This window comes from Nomascus leucogenys, chromosome 22a (assembly GCF_006542625.1).
Source record: "Nomascus leucogenys isolate Asia chromosome 22a, Asia_NLE_v1, whole genome shotgun sequence".
Lineage (NCBI taxonomy): Eukaryota > Metazoa > Chordata > Mammalia > Primates > Hylobatidae > Nomascus > Nomascus leucogenys.
Window position 1 is genome coordinate 130875359 of NC_044402.1, and position 18493 is coordinate 130893851.

The window sequence follows — 18493 nt, forward strand, 5'->3', positions numbered from 1 at the left end:
GGGGCCGGGCTTCCGAGAAAAGAAAAGTGAAAGTTTTCGGAGTTTGCCAAGCAGGAAGCTGAAGGCAGGTCGGTGCCTGCAGCCTCTCTCCACCTCCTCATGGGCACTTGTAAGGCTCCCAGGACGTCTTGGCAGTTGGGGTTTGGGGGAGGGCGTGTTGCCAGTTGGGATCAGCACAGAGAGAGGAGTATGGGAGGAGGAGGCATAGGGGTCCAGCCCCAGCAGCAGTGGGAACTGGGAACTCAGCGTCCAAATGCTTCCCTACCCACGTCTGTTTTCCCGTGACTTATCCTCATTCTGTACATTTTAGGTTGATGAAAATGTTCTCAAATTGGATTGTGGTGATGTTTACGTAACTGAATAAATTCACTGGAATTTATCCAGTGTGTTATCAAACTCTAACAACACACAAAAAAACAAAGAGAATGTGCCAGAAATGCCTAGAATTTGTCAGGATAAGATTATTACGTGAAGAAATTGAAATGAAAGGGAACCTGCACATGAACTGGAATTGTGCAGAGGCAGGCAGACCTCCAGGCAGAAAAATGGCTGAGAGCTGGGCAGGTAGTTGGGAGCCGGGAGTCTGAGGCAGAACTGGGACCTGCTGATTCCAGAGCAGTAACCCAAGGGCTGGCAGGGACACCCCTTCTCATGCCCCTTTTAAAGATCCCTAATGTACATTGACATGTGGGGCCTATGAAAAATCCTAAACTATTGGCCAGGCACAGTGGCTCATGCCTATAATCCCAGCACTTTAGGAAGCCAAGATGGGAGGATTGCTTGAGCCTAGGAGTTTGAGACCAGCCTGGGCAACATAGTGAGACCCCATCTCTACAAAAATTAAAAAAATAAAAAATTAACTGAGTGTGGTGGCATGCACCTTGTAGTCCTAATTACTGAGGAGGCTGAGGCTGGAGACTTGCTTGAGCCCAGGAGTTCAAGGCCACAGTGAGCTATGATTGCACCACTGCACTATAGAAATCTGTGTAACTTTGGGCCAGGCTCGGTGGCTCATGCCTGTAATCCCAGCACTTTGGGAGGCTGAGGCGGGCGGATCATGAGGTCAGGAGTTTGAGACCATCCTGGCCAACGTGGTGAAACCCCATCTCTACTAAAAATACAAAAATTAGCCAGATGTGGTGGCGGGAACCTGTAATCCCAGCTACTTGGGAGGCTGAGGCAGAATTGCTTGAACCCAGGAGGTGGAGGTTGCAGTGAGCCGAGATTGCACCACTGCACTCCAGCCTGGGTGACAGAGCAAGACTCCATCTCAAAACAAAAAAATTCTCAAATGTATTTGACCCACAAGTTCCCCTACCAGGACATCCACAAACTCCTCAGATAAAAGATGGGAGACATGGATCTAAAGTTTAAGAAGCTTTGAAACCAAGGCTAACTGCACAACAGCGGGCCCTTCTATGCAGGCACAAACAGCATATCCCACCCTAGTATGTACAGAATAGCAGACCCGGCCTTGCAGGTAAGGGCTGTGGGTGAAACAGAGGCATGGAAGCCACAGCCAGGAAAAATGCAATGCTAATAGCTGAGGAGAGGGTGCATTGATGCCTCAGCACGCAGTAACCTACAGTGCTGTGATGCAGGGGATGGTGGTGGTAAAGGAATTAAGGTTATTTTATGCAAAGGTCACATGTCACTTACCTGAAGCCCCTCCCCATCACCTGGAAAGCCCCTTCATGGGCATCTGAGGATCCTGGCAGCAAGAACTTCTTCCTTTAGATCTATTCAGAGATATACCAGGCAAATGCAAAACAAACAAAACAAAAGTAAAGCAGGAGTGGGAAAATAAAGTCAGTGTCAAATCAGGCAAAAATTGTTACATGAAAAAAAGACAGCTGCGAATGAGGATGAAAGATGTTTATTCTAAGCCATATATGCTTGGCTGGGCACAGTGGCTCAGGCCTGTAGCTTAGCTAGCACTTTGGGAGGCTGAGGCAGGCAGATCACTTGAGGCCAGGAATTCAAGACCAGCCTTGCCAACATGGCAAAATCCCGTCTCTACTACAAACACAAAAAAATTAGCTGGGCGTGGTGGCACATGCCTGTAATCCGAGCTACTTGGGAGGCTGAGGCATGATAATCGCTTGAATTCGGGAGCTGGAGGTTGCAGTGAGCTGAGCCTGCGCCACAGCAGTCCAGCCTGAGCAACAGAGTGAGATCCCGCCTCAAAAAAAAAAAAAAATGCATGCTTGAGAACATGGTAATAATGGGAAAACCTCACCTGTTAATTCACATGCTAGTGATTATGTACTGCGATAAATTATATATAATTCTTTTTAGCTCCATTTTATTGAGGTATAAAATTTATTCATTGTAATGTACATTTTACCAAATGTAATTACTACACCAGTCAAGATGTAGACCATTTCTAGGCTGGGAGAGTCGCTTGTGCCTATAATCCCAGCATTCTGGGAGGTCAAGGCAGGAGGATCGCTTGAGCCCAGGTGTTTGAGACCAGCCTGGACAACAGAGCAAGACCTCATCTCTACAAAAATACATTTTTTAGAATTAATTGGGCATGTTGGCATACACCTGTGGTCCCCGCTATCAGGGAGACAGAAGTGGGAGAATTGCTTGAGCCCGGGAGGTCCAGTCTCTGGTGAGCAGTGACAGAGTGAGACCCTGTCTCAAAAAAAAAAAAAAAAAAAGATACAGACCATTTCTGTTACCCTAGAAAGTTCCCTGTGACCTTTGCAAATAATCCCCTTCTTAAGGCCAGCACCAGGCAACCACTGATCTGCTTTCTATCACCACAGATTAGTTTTGTGGGTATTAAAGTTTTTGTGTTTTTCAATGAAAGCACATGGAATGCACTTTTGGTGTATGGCTTTCTTTTCCTCATCATCATGTTTTTGAGAGTCATCCCTATTTTTGTGGGTCAGTAATTCCTCTTTAGCAGGTATGCTAGCCACCAAGATCTTGCTCATCCTGTCTGATCAGCATGATGTCACCAATCAGTCTGACATTCTTTTTTTTTTTTTTTTTTTTGAGACAGAGTCATGCTCTGTCACCAGGCTAGAGTGCTGTGGCGCAATCTTGGCTCACTGCAACCTCCGCCTCCCAGGTTCAAGTGATTCTCTTGCCTCAGCCTCCCGAGTAGCTGGGACTACAGGCATGCACCACCATACCTGGCTAATTTTTGTATTTTTAGTAGAGATGGGGTTTCACCATGTTGGCCAGGATGGTCTTGATCTCCTGATCTCGTGATCTGCCTGCCTTAGCCTCCCGAAGTGCTGGGGTTACAGGCATGAGCCACCGTGCCCAGCCCAGTCTGACATTCTATGGGATGTCCAGGTGATCCAGATATCTTTCAACTATATTATGACAAAGGGCAAGTGAGTCAATATAACCTGGACTGCCTACTTTCTTAACCTAGTCCTCTGGCTTTCCCATACATTCTGTGAGCTACCCAATATAGTTCTAAGAAATTGACTTTTTGCCTGAGTTAGCCAGAGTCGGTTTGGATTACTTTTACTCCCAAATTCTGACTGATAAAAATGTTGGGCACCAGAGGTTGAATTATAGGCAAGAGATATTCAAGGAAATATTATCAGTCTGGGATTGGTTATCTGACATAATTGGACATAAAAACAGTGAACATCCCCATTAGCATTCAGAGTCAGGAATTTGGGAGTCGTGGGCAAATAGGGGTAAGTTGGCAAATTAAATTACAGCACTGGATTGTGATCAAGACTCTATACAATTCATTTCCCCAGTTCCAGGTGTCAGATTCTAGCATGCTTAGCAAAATGAAGATAAATCTTCCAGGTAGAATGAAAGCATTGATTTACCTTTGGGGATTATGACCTACTAGGCCTAAATCTGGATGGGGGAGCAGAGCCAGGAGGCAGGCTGGAGCCTTCTGACTCCACTGGTCACATAGCAGTAAAGGAAGACGTTGGGAACCAGAGATGGTCTGATGGTCCTACATGTGCCTGGCCCAGGAATCTCTTACCCAGGAGAGGTTCTGTAGTGAGCATAGGGAAAAACAAGACAGTGGGAAATAGAACTGAAATTCCAGGCTATCCTTACCTGGGCTAATGCATGGTGTTGCAAAGTAGGGCTTTCTGGTAGCAGCAGTACCCCTGAAGTACCAATCTTACCACCAGTCAGCTGAGGAACACCAATGGCCTTGTGCTTATAAGCAAAAGAAGCTGGCACATTTTCAAAAATGTCCAGTTCATTGGTGTCCTGGGTCTGCCTGCTGCCTAAGGGCAGAGAGAAGAGAGAGAGGGGATGCTGGAGCAGGCGGTATAGTCTGTACCAGGCCTTGTTGGAGCCCCATGGAGGCTGAGAACAGAGGACAGCTGTGTCTAACAGAAGCCCAGCATACTATTCCTTCTGTTTTAAAGAGGGAGGGAGAGGGAGGGAGAGAGAGGGAGAGAAAGGGAGACAGAGGAGAGAGAGGACAGAGAGAGAGAGACAGAGAGAAAAGAGAGAGAGAGATACTGGAAAAGGTGTCCTCATCAGTGTTCTAGAGTTTGTCTCAACCAGATCGGTGTTTGTTCCTTTGGTAGAAAGAAAGCAGAAGTGTGGAAGGGGTAGAAATTTCTTGCACTCTATATTTTGCAAACTTATGTATGCAAATTTCCTTGCATATGTGTAATGAACCAGAAAAAGTAGGATTCGGGAGCACATGTTTTGCAAAAATACCGCTTTGCCTCTGGCTTTTCAATCCTCACTACTGTTCTGTCACTGGCCCTGGGTTCTACCCATACCCTGGCTCTCATCAGCCCCCTGTCTTTGACCCATTTTTCTGCCTGGATTTCTAGTCCTGTGGTTTTATTTTTTATATTTGCCCTTTACTTCCATTTGTTTATCACTTGACTTTATGCTGATATAGTGTGTTTTTGTAAATTGTTTCAAATCCTTTACAGAATAATTGTGTGCAAACATAAATGTAATACAGCTATCCTCCTGTATCATATTGTCCTTGAAGGTCTAGATAATCTCAGCTCCAAACCCTTTCCCCATCCAATGAGAAGGATGTCACTCTCCTCAAGATTTCAATGAAATGGTTGAAGCTCATTTTTTTTCCCAATCACCCCGGCTGCTGTTGTAAAGTGCCCACATATTTGAGAAAACTTAGAATTGCATCTCACTTATCTGCCCAACCTCAGCACTTGCCTTTGGTTGGAGGAGTTGAGAGAGTTGTCTTTTACCTCTGTTGAGAGAGCTTTCGTGGAGCGCTAAGAGCATCTCCCCCACTTTATAATGCATGCTATTTCAGTTCTCTCTGGCCCCATGTCCAAACACTGGGCCTAACCCATCCAGCCCAGGCTCACTAAGGTGCATGGCCAGCCCTGGAGCCTGACTGAAGATTTGAAATGTCTGGTCTTCACTTATCCTTCTCAGCCACCTCAGCAAGGGATAGGGACAAATACAGAGTTTACTTCCTCCTCATGATGCCACCTTACCTCAAAACAACTTTGATCTGCTTGAGTTGAATGACTTTTCCACCCTCTTTCCTTGGCAGGAACAAGTGACCCTGTCTTCCGTGGCCTCGTGGGGCTGGCTCTGCTCCTCCTCCCTTGACTGAGAGACGTCATGGAGATTGGGTGGAGGGAGGACTGTAGAGTTGGTGCACCCACGTCAGCTGGTTAGGCAATTTCACTTTTCTTTTCCTCTTCGACTGAGCACCGAGGGGCAGTTGGCTGCTTCACCTCAGAGCTGCAGGAAGGGACGGGGCAGTGAAAATCGAATCGGGTGTGATCCTAGGCCAAGCTCATGGCCCAGCAGGGCCAGCAGGGGCAGATGGCAAGTGGAGACAGCAATCTCAACTTCAGGTGGGTCATCGTCTCCTTTCCCGTCTGTCCTTCATCTCTGGTAGGGTTCCCATTCATACTTGTTATTTAATGTCTACCCAGCTTCACTCTACAGGTATACAATAGAATTAGGTTACAAATAAATAACGAGGCAATCAGATTTTTTAAATTGCAGGGATTGGTTGTTGGAGAAACTCAAGGATGCCGTGACTCACATCATCTTCCTATTCTCTTACATCTGCAAATGGCGGGACTGGAGCTGTTTGAACATCATGCCCCTTCTGAGGCTTTGCTGTAGGATTGGATGATTCCCCGTGACCTCTGAACCCTCTCTTCTCCCCCAGGCCTCCTTTATCCCCACTCCAAAAGACAACTCTGTCTAAAAAAGATCTTTTTAGAAGAATTAAAGTCGAAATGCCTGTCTGTTGTCACACTTTCCAGGCTGTGTAGTTGGGGACCGGTTCTGCTCTGAGCCCATCTATGTGGCTCTTAACCCTAGAGTCAGTTCAGGATCTCTGAATACTTGGTAGGAGGAAGTGAAAGCAGAGACCCAACAAAAAAGGCAAGCAGGTAGAGAGTGAGTGCTGCTTCTGCTTTTTCTATTCTTTTTCTGGTATGTTTTACATATCTGGTCAGAGAAGCCTGGAAATCATCTTTAAAACATATAAGACAATGAGCCTGACCACCATGGAGAAGCCCTGTCTTTACTAAAAATTAGTAAATAATTTTGGGATTACAGGTGTTAGCCACCACGCCCAGCTAGACTTTTTTCTTAAGACAAACTTTCTTTTTGTTTTAAATTTTGGTTTCATTATAGTATTATAGCCAGAGCGTGTAACCTGTTCAATTTCTCTTCATTATTATTTATTGAAATTACTGCAGGGCCAAATACATGGTATGATCTTGTGTGTTTAACATAGAGCTATTAAAAAATCAATTTTGCCAATTTTTAAAACTTACATTTTGTGTATCTTTGTTCTTTTATTTTTATCTACTTGAAAAGCTAAGAATTGGAAGTAAGATGTTTTTTAACAGCCTTGAAAGATTTTCCCATTACTAATCTTTAATCTTGCTTTTTAAATGTGAGTATTGAGAATTTTACCTTCTTTCTCATTTGTATTTGCTTAATGAAACTTATCCATCTTTTGACTGTTAACATTTTTAATGTTACTTTATCTCTGTTGTGTCTCTTGTAGTTAGATTCTATTTTGAACATTTATAATTTAAGATGGTAACTTAATCTGTTTTAAATATCTTGTTGCTTATGGATTTTTTATTTTTATATTTTATGCCTCTATTTTCTATAAGAAAAAGAGCGTGTTTTTCTTTCTCATTATTTTGTAAAGTTTGTAGCCTCATTTTGACTTTATTTGTTAGACTTGGGTAATTAATTCTTTAATGTATATTTCTCTAACTGAGAGCATCAAATTTATAACTATATCATTTGAATTTTTATTTGAAATAAGTTATTTAACTCAATTTTTTACTTGTCCTCACTCAACTTAAAAAACTTTACCAAGATATTGCACCACTGCACTCCAGCGTCAGTGACAGAGTGAGATTCCGTCTCAAAACAAAACAAAACAAACTTTAAAGTAGAATCTAAAGTTGAAGATTGAAATTACTATAATTTTATTATATGCAGTATATATCCTCTCTTTTTAGAACAGTGCTTCTCAAATATTTGGATTCAGGATATTTTTATATTTTAAAAAATTATCGAGAACCCCAAAGAATTGGCTTTTGTTTATTGGGTTATAGCTGTTGCTATTTACCATATTAGAAATTAAAACTTTGAACACTTAAAATATGTATTTATTCATTTAGAAATAATAGTGGTGAATTTATTACCCGTGAATATAAGTGATGTGTTTTTATGAAAAATAATAAAACTTTTCAAAATAGAAATAAATTAGCCAGAGGATTAGCATTGCTTTACATTTTTATGCATCTTTTAAATATCAGTAGAAGGCAGCTAGACTCTCCTATCTGCTTCTGCATTCAATCCGTTGTGACATCACAGGCCATTTAGCCTCTGAAAAATTTCATTGTATATTCATGAGAGAATGAGAAAGAAAAAGGGAAAATAATATGTTATTATGAGAAGAGTTTTACTTGGTGACACCTGAAAGGGTCTTGCACAATCCTAGGGGTTCTCTAAACCCCACTTTGAGAATTACTGTTCTAAGATAATTTATACATTGGAGACATCAGTATTTTAACTGCTTTTAATGATGCTTCCAGTTCCTTTACAATAAGGCTTTACTGATACTGATTTCTTGATTCTGTTATTGTAGTACATCATCAAATAATTCGTCCCACACAGTGTCAGTAAAAATGTAGTAGGATGCTCTATAGGAACACACAATTCCCAAATCTCAATGGGTCACCAGGCCTCTGCACAGAGGACCCTCATCCTGGACTCAGTCTCTGGCTGAGGAGCAGCCACCCCATCTGAAATGACAGTCACTGTGGTAGAGGAACAGAGAGCATGCCTAACCAGGTGCTGCCTCTGAGCTCTTCTGCCAGAGTGATACCCATTGCTCCAAGGGAGGTACAATCTTACCTTGGCCCAGAAGAAAAGAACATTGAAAAATGTGTGATCAACACAGAAGGTGCATGAGCAAAATATTTTTTGAGTCCTTGTCTATCTAAATATTGATTCTGCCCTCATACATGAATCATTGAATAAGGTATACATTTTTCCATTTCAATTTTTGGACCCATTCTCAAGAATTGGATGGGTATACACTTGTTTTTTTTTAGCAGTTTCCTCTTACCTCTAGGTTTATAGGCTTGCATCATTGTTTTAGACACTTAGGGTTTCAAATTTACTTATTTTTCCCTTTAGGGCTTTTCCCCATATGTTCTGGGAAATTCTGCCTCCTTTATCTTATAACAATTTTAGTTCACTTTTTAAAAATTTCACAATCATTTTGAATTTCCAAGGTCTGTTTTATTTTCTGGTTGTTTCTTTTCTGCATGGAATTTTTGGTACAATATATTCTCTTTCTGTATGATAATATTTGTCGTTTAGAAATTCTTTTTTTGTTCCCTGAAACATCTCTATTTCTGCTAGGGTAATTTTTTGCCTTTTGCTTATCTTGGTTTTACTCCTTAATGTTGTAGGTTTCCACAAATGCTGTGGTCTGTTGTAGTCTGTTCATGCTTACCAGCAAGATGCTGAAAAGCAAACTTGAAACTCCATTTAATGAGATGGGCTTGCAAACTTGTGGGCTTCACTGAGCAAATACCAAATCCCTGAGGGTAAAGGCCTTTTCTCTGAGTCATTTATATTTTTCTTAAGAAGAAACCTCCAGTCTTCTGCCTGATTGTGGGTGTTCTGTGTCGTAGAGCAAACTGTTTTTAATTTTGCCTTTGGAACAATCTCTCGATTTTCATCTCTGCATCTCCTTCTCAACCACCACTGCATCTCTGGGAGGCTGCAGGACACGCTGGATCCTTTTCTGACCTCAGGAAGCATCGTCCACCTTCAATAGCAATGAGTACCCCTCTGACCACTTTTTCTCTTTCATACTTAGGTTAAAATTTCTTATCTAATTCCTTTGTCTTCATCATTGTGACTTTAATTCCTTTACTATCATTTTAGGAGATACTCTAGTGAGAGAGGAGAAAAACAGTTGTCACTAATCAACGATTTTAAACCAGAAGTCTTTTTCTTTTTTAAAAGAATTCAGTAGATAAATGGTGCATGTTTGGAGAATGGCAAATCTTAGTGATCCTCTATTCTATCCTGATGCATGTTTAAGGAATGGAAAGTCCTAATGACCATTTCCTGGTGGGATAAAAAAAATCCTGGAAGTCTTTGTACCGTTTAGAAATACAGATAAACTTGTTAAGGCCTATTAACAAGGGGAACAATTTAGCAAGTAAGAATCAGAACTACAAACTTTTGTGATTAAAAATTAGTTTCCCAAGCACAGCCTTGACGTCTGAAATCCAGAGGTCTCCAAGTTTAGACAGATCAATGTGTCCTAGTTTTGCATATTCACACAAATCTCCATGTTGGACCAGAGAAAGAGTGATTTTCTTGTGACTGTTTTTTTTGTTTTGTTTTGTTTTGTTTTGTTTTGAGACAGAGTCTCTCTCTGTCGCTCAGGCTGGAGTGCAGTGGCGCAATCTCAGCTCACTGCAAGCTCTGCCTCCTGGGTTCACGCCATTCTCCTGTCTCAGCCTCTCGAGCAGCTGGGACTACAGGCACCTGCCACCACGCCCGGCTAATTTTTTGTGTTTTTAGTAGAGACAGGGTTTCACCGTGTTAGCCAGGATGGTCTCGATCTCCTGACCTTGTGATCCCCCTGCTTCGGCCTCCCAAAGTGCTGGGATTATAGGCGTGAGCCACTGCGCCCGGCCTTCTTGTGACTATTCTTAATCAAACCTTACCAGATGAGAGTCTTTGAACCAATTTTATGTGCAGAATGCCACCCTCCCTCTGCAGTTACAGATGGAGGAGGTACATCTCCTTTACGTCTCCTGAGATTTCCTCTCTTTGTTGTTAACTAAGAAGACTTGCAGTTCAGTGTTAGGTTCTGTAATATCTCAGCCAGATTTTTATTTCTTTCTCTGTCAGTTAAAGTTATCCAGAGCAACAGAACCAACAGGATGTGTATATACAGAGAAAGAGATTTGTTATAAGGAATTGGTTCTTGCAATTATGAAGGCTGGCAAGTCCAAAATCTGTAGTGTGGGCCTGCTGGTTGGAGACCTGGGAGAGCTGATGGTGCAGCTCCAGTCTGAATGCAGTCTACTAGAAGATTCTTTCTTTCTTGGGGACACTAGTCTTTTGGTTCTATTCAGGCTTTCAATTGGTTGGGCAAGCCCTACCCACATTATGGAAGGCAATCTGCCCTACTCCAAATTCACCAATTTAAATGTTAATCTTATCCAAAAACACCCTCCAAGTTGGCATATAAAATTAATTACCACAGTATCATGTCAATTCCTATAAAGATGTTGATATCTTTTAACTGCATATTTTCCCTAGAGAGTTCAGGTGAAGGTCTCTTTATAATAGTTTGATTGGAACAGGGTGAGCCTTTTTACTTCTGTGTACAGGTCTTTCTTAAGTTCACCGTTTTCATCTTTTCCACCTTGATTTTTCCCAAAATAAATAAATTCCATTCATTCTGGTCTCCCCATAAGAATGCCTATTTTACACATGTTGGCTCTCCATTGGCCATCCTTCATGTCTAAAATCTTCTAGCCACCACAAACCTCTTGGAAACTCAGTGTCTACTTCCACGTTGTATCTTTGTTTCTTAGGATGGTCGCAGAGATCCAGAACGTAGAGGGTCAGAACCTGCAGGAGCAGGTTTGCCCTGAGCCCATTTTCAGGTTCTTCAGAGAACACAAGGTGGAGATTGCAAGTGCAATAACAAGGCCATTTCCTTTTCTTATGGGCCTCCGAGACCGCTCCTTCATCTCTGAGCAGATGTATGAAGTAAGTAAGAATTTCCAAATGATGGTAAACCAGGTCCATACTCAATTATGCCAGACTTCAAGATGCAATGAACAGGCTAAAGGGCCTCCTGTGAGTGGGGACCTTCACCATCCCATAGGTTAGGAGGTGACAGGAGAAGCAGGCATCATAGAAAACCTCCCTTCTTCTGTAGTAAATGTTGGGGGAGGGCCACAGTGAGGGAGGTGGGGCAGGAGAGAGAATGGGAATGTTGTATGGGTGCAGGTCATCCTAGGTACATGTATACAATCTACTAATGGTAGCCATAATTAAAATAAGTGAGCTAGGCAGCGTTCCATTCCAAAGCCTACTTATTTGAAACACTTGAAACTGAGATTTTTTGAAACTCACAGGGAAGTTGTGTCATGTTAGGTTACATTTGGAAGTGGATGCTTGCTACTGTCTCTCCAAATTGTTGTTTGATCTTTGGACATTTCTAGAGCCCTAGAATGCAAGTTAATGTTAGCAGTGGATGCCCTTAGGGATACTGAGGACAAGCCTTCTTGTCTTTGTGAATTTTCTGTGCCCTTTGGCCAGGCGTCACAGTAGGGGGCTGGTTGATTGGTTTCCTGGAGCTCGTCAGGCCAGGCCAATCCTAGTAGTGGTTATTGTCCACACAACAGAACAGCCTTGTTAAGGCCACTCCTGAAATAACCTGACCAGGCTTTAAAGCCACACACAACATTCAACTTTGAACCCACATTTATTGTTTAAAATTACTCTCTCCTCTTAAGTGTACAACAATGTCAGAAAGTCAGGTTCAAAAAATTAGAGTGTATTTTTTATGGTGGAGGACATTTAAGAAGTCATCCAAATATATGCAAAATTCTAACATTTCACAAGAGAATAGATGTTCTATCTACAACCTGAGAGTCTTTTGTAACCCATAAATCTCTAGCTACATAATTCTCCATTTAATATTTTTAAGCATTTTCAAGAAGCTTTTAGAAACCTGGTCCCAGTGACAAGAGTGATGTATTGTGTACTCAGTGAACTGGAGAAGACATTTGGCTGGTCACATCTGGAAGCAGTGTTCAGCAGGATTAACCTGATGGCCTATCCTGATTTAAACGAGATTTATAGAAGCTTCCAAAATGGTAACTATAGCTCTCAACAGCTTTGGGGGATTCAAACCCATTTCATTCATTGATTCATTCATTCACTCTTCATTCATATTTGACAAATGTTTGACTGAGTGACTATTACATGCCAAGCCTGGGGGAATATAATGATGAAAAAACACACATGTCCCATGTCCTTATGGAGTTTACATATAGTGGGAGTGACAGACGTTAACCAAGTAATCCTGCAAATGGTTGCTCAGCCAGGACTTGATTTTGATGCTGTAAAACATAGGGTTGAAGTCTCCATTTTTTTGAAGGAAGACATGAGTGATGCCTTTTCATAGGAAAGGAGGAAGCCTTCTCTGATATTTGCAGATATGTTCAAAGATAAAACAATTTTCTTTGTATTAGAAAATTTATCATTCAGTGCAGTCCTGTGTCAACTTGTTTCTCCAAACGAAGACTCGAGAAGTCACGAAGAGAGCCTAGCACATACTGGTACACTGAGGAGGAGCTGCATGTGAAAGCTATGAAGACAGAAAAGGGGGTTGGTGGGGGCCCTTCCAAACCACGTGGTTGAATTGCAGAGTGTGGGAGGGAGGGTTTGGGAGCTGATTCCAGAGAAAGAAGCTGAAGTGGATTCTAGAGGGCTTGACACCCTGTGCTAAGGAATCTGGAGTTTAGTTTTTGGAAAATAAAGAAGCAATAAAGGGCATTTAAACAGGGGAAAAGTAAAAGAAGTCAGTATGAAAAATGGGATGTGTTGATTTGTGAATACTATACCTTGATTCAAAAAAGAGGTATCTCGTTTTCATATTATGATACATCCAAGTCAGAGAAAGGTCTAGAGGAAATCAAATACTGTACATGCCTCCTTTGGTATCCACGAGGGATTGGTTTCAGGAATACCCACCACCCTCAGTCCTGGAGGCTTAAGTCCCTTATATAAAATGGCATCGTATTTGTGAATAACCTATGCACATGCAGCAGTATACTTTAAATCATCTCTAGATTACAATACCTAATACAATGTAAATGCTATGTAAATAGTTGTTAAATTGTATTTTTCATTTGATTATTTTAAATTTTTTTATTGTTATTTTATTTATTTATTTATTGAGACAGAGTTCACTCTGTCACCCAGGCTGGAGTGTGATCTTGGCTACTGCAACCTCCACCTCCTTGGTTCAAGTGATTTTCCTGCCTCAGCCACTTGAGTATCTGGGATTACAGTCACCCACCACCACACCTGGCTAATTTTTTTGTATTTTTGGTAGAGACGGGGTTTCGCCATGTTGGCCAGGCTGGTCTTGAACCCCCGACCTCAGGTGATCTGCCTGCCTTGGCTTCCCCAAATGCTGGGATTATAGACATGAGCCACCATGCCTGGCCTGTTATTATTTTTAAATTTTGTCCCATATTTTTAATCTGAGGTTGGGTGAATCCACAGATCCCAAGCCAACTGTACCTAGGCACAAATTTTGAGTCAATATTTGTATTTTAACCAGGGTGTTCCAGGCTGTGGCAATGAAGGGAATGATGTTACTTCTACTGCCCACATCTCAGGGGCTCTGATTCTGTTTGTGGACTGTGGGGATCCTCCTGGCCCCAGCATCCACATCTCATATGTTAGTATCTGGCACTTCCTGTGTTTGGGTGACAGGCACCTGAGGCTCACCACTGCCCACTGCCTCAGACTATGAGTAGAAATGTGAACAATTGGCAGAAGTAGAATGAATTGTAAAAAGATTGAAAAAAGAAAAAATAAACCTCTACTTATAACTACACATCCACAAAAAATAATTCAAGTTGGATCACAAATCTAGAATTTAAGACTACAAGTATGAAGCTGCCAAAAGAAAACATAAGACAGTGTGTTTGCAAACTGTGAGTAGGCAGTAATTTGCTATACAGGACACAAAGAAACATGGATCATAAAAGAAAAACTTGGTAAATTAGATGTCACCAAATTAAAAACTATGCATCCAAAGTCACCATTAAGAAAAGGAAAAAACAAGCCATAGACTGGGAGAAAATATTTGCAATACACATATCTAACAAAGGATTGTACTCACAAAATATGAAGAACTCCTATAAATGAATAATAAAAGGACACATCACCAATTCAAAAAATGGACAAACGATTTGAACAGACATTTCAGGACCGGAGATATAAAATGTCCAGCAAGAATATAAAGTGTATGACATTATTAATCATGAGGGAAATGCAAATTAAAGTCATAGTGAGATATCATTCACTCACTAGAATTGCTAAATTTAAAAAGACTGACAATACCAAGTGCTGATGAGAATATGGAACAATTGGACCTCCCATCCCTTGCTGGTAGGAATGTAAAATGATAACGACCACTTTGGGAAAGTGCCTGGCAATTTCCTATAAAGTTAAATCTAACCTATGATCTTGGCAGTTTCACTCCTAGGTATTTACATGAGAGAAATGAAAATACGTTCATCCAAAGATTTGTATAAGGATGTTTATGGCAGCCTTATTCATAATAACTAAAATCAGGAACCAGCCCAAATGCTCATCAACAGGAGGGTAGATAAACTATGACTAATTTATAGAGTATAATACTATTCAGCAACAAAAAGAATGAACTGTTATCACATAGAGCAACATGGATAAATCTCAAAAACATTATGTTGAGCAAAATAAGCAAGTTGTAAGAGTACATACTGCATGATCTTATTTATATAAGTACAAGTACAGACAATACAGACAAGTACAATGCCAGAAAGGAAGGAGCCATTGCTGGTGATAGGAACCAGAACAGTGGTGTCTGAAGCACAAAGCAATTTTCTGGGATGGTGGAAGTGTTCTGAATCTTGACTGGGATGTTGGTTTCACAATGATTTACACTTAAGATATGTGCATCTCAATGAAAAAAAGGGGAACAAGGCTCTGTTGGACCTCGGGGGCGGGAGATCCTGGGGCTTGGACATCAAGTTCATCTTGAGCACACTGAGGTCTCTCCTCTGGTCACTGTCTGAGTTTGGTGATTTTCACATTGTTTTCCTCAGTATGCCATGAACACTCACCTCTCCAAATGAATAATGTAAGCGAGTTAGAAGATAGACCCAGATTACTACCATATGGTAAACAAGGTAACTATCATTTAGCTGATCAATGCCCTTATTAAAGTTTTGCTTCCTTGTCTTCATAGAGGCAAATCTTGTATTTTCTCTCCTATCTTAGCCCTCTGTTATCTTCCAGTCCTCCTCCCCTCACACAGCCATGTACCTGCCCTTATCTGCCAACAGGTGTGAGAGAACCAATGAAAAAGGAGATCCAATCTCTTGAATAAATGGAGTCTCCATTGGTGGAGAATATAAAGAGAGAAAATGGGAAAGGTAGACAGAATAATAGAGGACAAATTATATGAATGGATTCCATCTTCTAAAGGAACATAAAAATTCTACCCTCTGAGGTTGAGATAAGGGGATTATTTTTAATTAATTTCATAGAACTATTAAGAGAAACTCAGAAATAACCTAAGCCATATCAGATTCAGGTGAGAGATGTTCCTTATGGAGTTGACCAGTTAGGGATCCCTAGTACTGTGGTCACAGTCCAAGAGGGGGGTTTTGGATATGGAGAGAGAGAGGAGCGTGAAAGATAGAATTGCGCAGGGAGACAAAACTGATATAGTGTTGGCAGTTAGAAGATCAAAGTGAAATGGGAGAAACAGAAATGGAAAGAGAGGAAGTATAAGATACAGCAGAGAAAAGGTAAACCGAAACATCTGCCAAGGATCAGAGATAAAAATGGAGAGAGAAGTATATGGGAAAAGAAAGATGAGAGGAAAATAAATACCAAGAAATGGGGAAAGTGGAGAGGTACAGAGGCAACTATGTAGATAAAGAGTTAAGAGAAAAAGGGTGTAAAATCACTTGAGAGTGAAAAGTGGATAAAAGGGAGAGAGAAACAGACGGGGACAGTGTAGGTTTGAGGTAACAGCACTGGGTATCAGTAACTTTACAAGGGTTGGCTCCATTAACCGTAAGTTTTCAGAATGAACTGTTCCCACATCAAAGTGGCACTTGCATCATACTTGGATTTCAATAGGTCTCTCCCAGAATAGTCCAATGATTCCCAAGCACAAATCTCCACTCTAACTTATCTTTAGAGTACATTTATTCATGGACCCGAGGACCTTTACTCAAGGGTCAGATAGACATCTACACTTGAATTTTTTCAAGAACCTTAAACTTGGTACTTTGAGAACTGAAAGCAACATCTTCATTGCTCGAGTTAGATCTAACTCCTCTGCAGGACTCTTTCTCTCAGAAATGGATCACTATTATCCCATGGTTTTTCAAGTTGGAAACCTAGTCAAGTCATCATGGATGACTCCTCCCTTGCCCTCAAATACATGCCAGTTATGCAGCCAACGTAATCATTTCATCTTCAGGTTGCCCCTGGCCTGTCCATCTTTGCATCACGAAGACCAGGTCTCTGGTCCAGATCTCCATCACTCTCATGATTCTCAGGGCAACATCCTTTGCTCATCTCCTCCCTCTAATCTTGCTTCCATCAAATGTGTTATTTGCACTTCAACTAGATGGGATATTTTAAAATGCACATCAGATTGTATCATTTTCCTACTTACCTCCTTAATACACTAAGGATTAAATAAATGGGCTTTTAAGTAGCATCCAAAGGCATCCACAATGAGCCACCTGCTTACTTCTCCAGCTTAATCACCTGCCTCCTGAAATATTACTTCAAGGTAGAATAAAATTTCCCCCAATAACTTCAATTGTTAAATCTCTCTTTCAAACTGAGCCTTTCCCTGTGTTTTCTCTATGCTGCCTTATTTAGAATTGTTTTCCTGTCCCACTATCCTCCATTTACCCTTCTCCAATCCAGCTAAATCCTACTTAGAATATACGATCAAAGGGAGGTCTTTCTTTAGAGAAAGCTAGAAAGGCACAATTGGGAGACCAAGGATGGGAGAGAAAGAGCAGTATCAGAGAAAGCAAGAGAAAAATTTGCAGGAGCAGAGAAGAGAGAAAGGCATCTAGGAAAGAGAGGCTCCAAGAAACATCTGCAGAAAGAAACAGAGGCAGAGGTTGAGGAAATGTACAGAAACAGATGGAAAGACATGAGTGAGAAAATGGGAAAGAGAACAAGGTATAAGGAAAGGAAGATTCCTCCACAATGGATGAATTATTCTCAGCCTCTGGTGAAGGTTACTGAAGGACTTAATCCTCAGGTCAGGTTGTTTGGGGAGAGGGGACCTTCCAGTTTATCAGGTTTTCTTAGTTTTCTCATTATTTGTTTTCTTGTTTTGATGCCTTCTTGACCATAAATCAAGACATCTGAGGGATTTCATTCCTTTCTGCAGAGAACAGCAATACCTGTCATGAAATGGGTGGTGTAAAAGTGCCTCAGGAATCCTTGAGCTCCTCGCCAAGGTGTGAGCCAGGTAAGGAAGGAGTGACTTGCCCTCCCTGACCTGCAGGGTGTCAGGAGGTGGAATTCAGAGCTGGTGTTTCCTAATGCGTTTTACTCTGAGTACATGCCACAGGCAAAAGATCTATTTTGTCCTTGGATCCTATAATTCTGCTAAATGTTCCTAAGTGTATGTTATAGTAGAAATATGCTAGAGAAGGATGATGTCTTTCATGTCTACTAATAATAAAAACTTGATTATACCTACCCACCATTTATTTTCTCTAGAGAATAAAAACTATTATTGTTTGTTACTATTATTATTTTGTCCCTTACTATAGAAGGCCTTCAAAAGAAACATCTTCCAGCAGACCAACTACTCGAAAAACTAAATGATAATTTTTGTCAAATATTTTCCATTGTGTTACTATCTTACATAGTTATTGTTCAAAGAATTTTGGCAAACAAGATGCCATTTTATCTCCACAGCTTATGAATTTAGATGGTTTATTTCTATTTTATAGCTAAATAAAGTAGAAGTAGAAGCATAGAAAGGTGTAAGGTCTTTTACCAGGTCAAATTAGTCAAGCAAGAACATGACCCACATCCCTGCTGAGTCACTGTGGTGATGGTTGTGTGAGTTTGGCAGAGATCAGGGTAGCCAGGGTCACGGGTTGGAGTTCACACAGGAGACCCAAGGAGGCCTGCAGGTTCTTAGGGCAGTGGGCCAGGGCCTGGTGCAAGGAGACTC

General features: G+C 41.2%; 1 protein-coding gene across 3 annotated transcripts in view; it reads left to right on the forward strand.

Moving 5' to 3' along the window:
• The first annotated feature begins 5604 nt into the window (after positions 1–5604).
• Positions 5605–18493, forward strand: part of SP140 (SP140 nuclear body protein) — a 70502-nt gene continuing 57613 nt past the window's right edge. For 2 of the 3 annotated variants that reach the window (XM_003274762.4, XM_030802385.1), the window contains exons 1-5: positions 5605–5804; positions 11067–11244; positions 12191–12359; positions 15369–15452; positions 17696–17776. In XM_003274762.4, the coding sequence (XP_003274810.4) occupies positions 5746–5804; positions 11067–11244; positions 12191–12359; positions 15369–15452; positions 17696–17776 (571 nt within the window). In that variant the 5' untranslated portion in view covers positions 5605–5745. Of the gene's footprint in view, positions 5805–11066; positions 11245–12190; positions 12360–12737; positions 13052–15368; positions 15453–17695; positions 17777–18493 lie in introns of those variants that run through there. The other variant, XM_003274722.4, reaches the window with a different exon arrangement.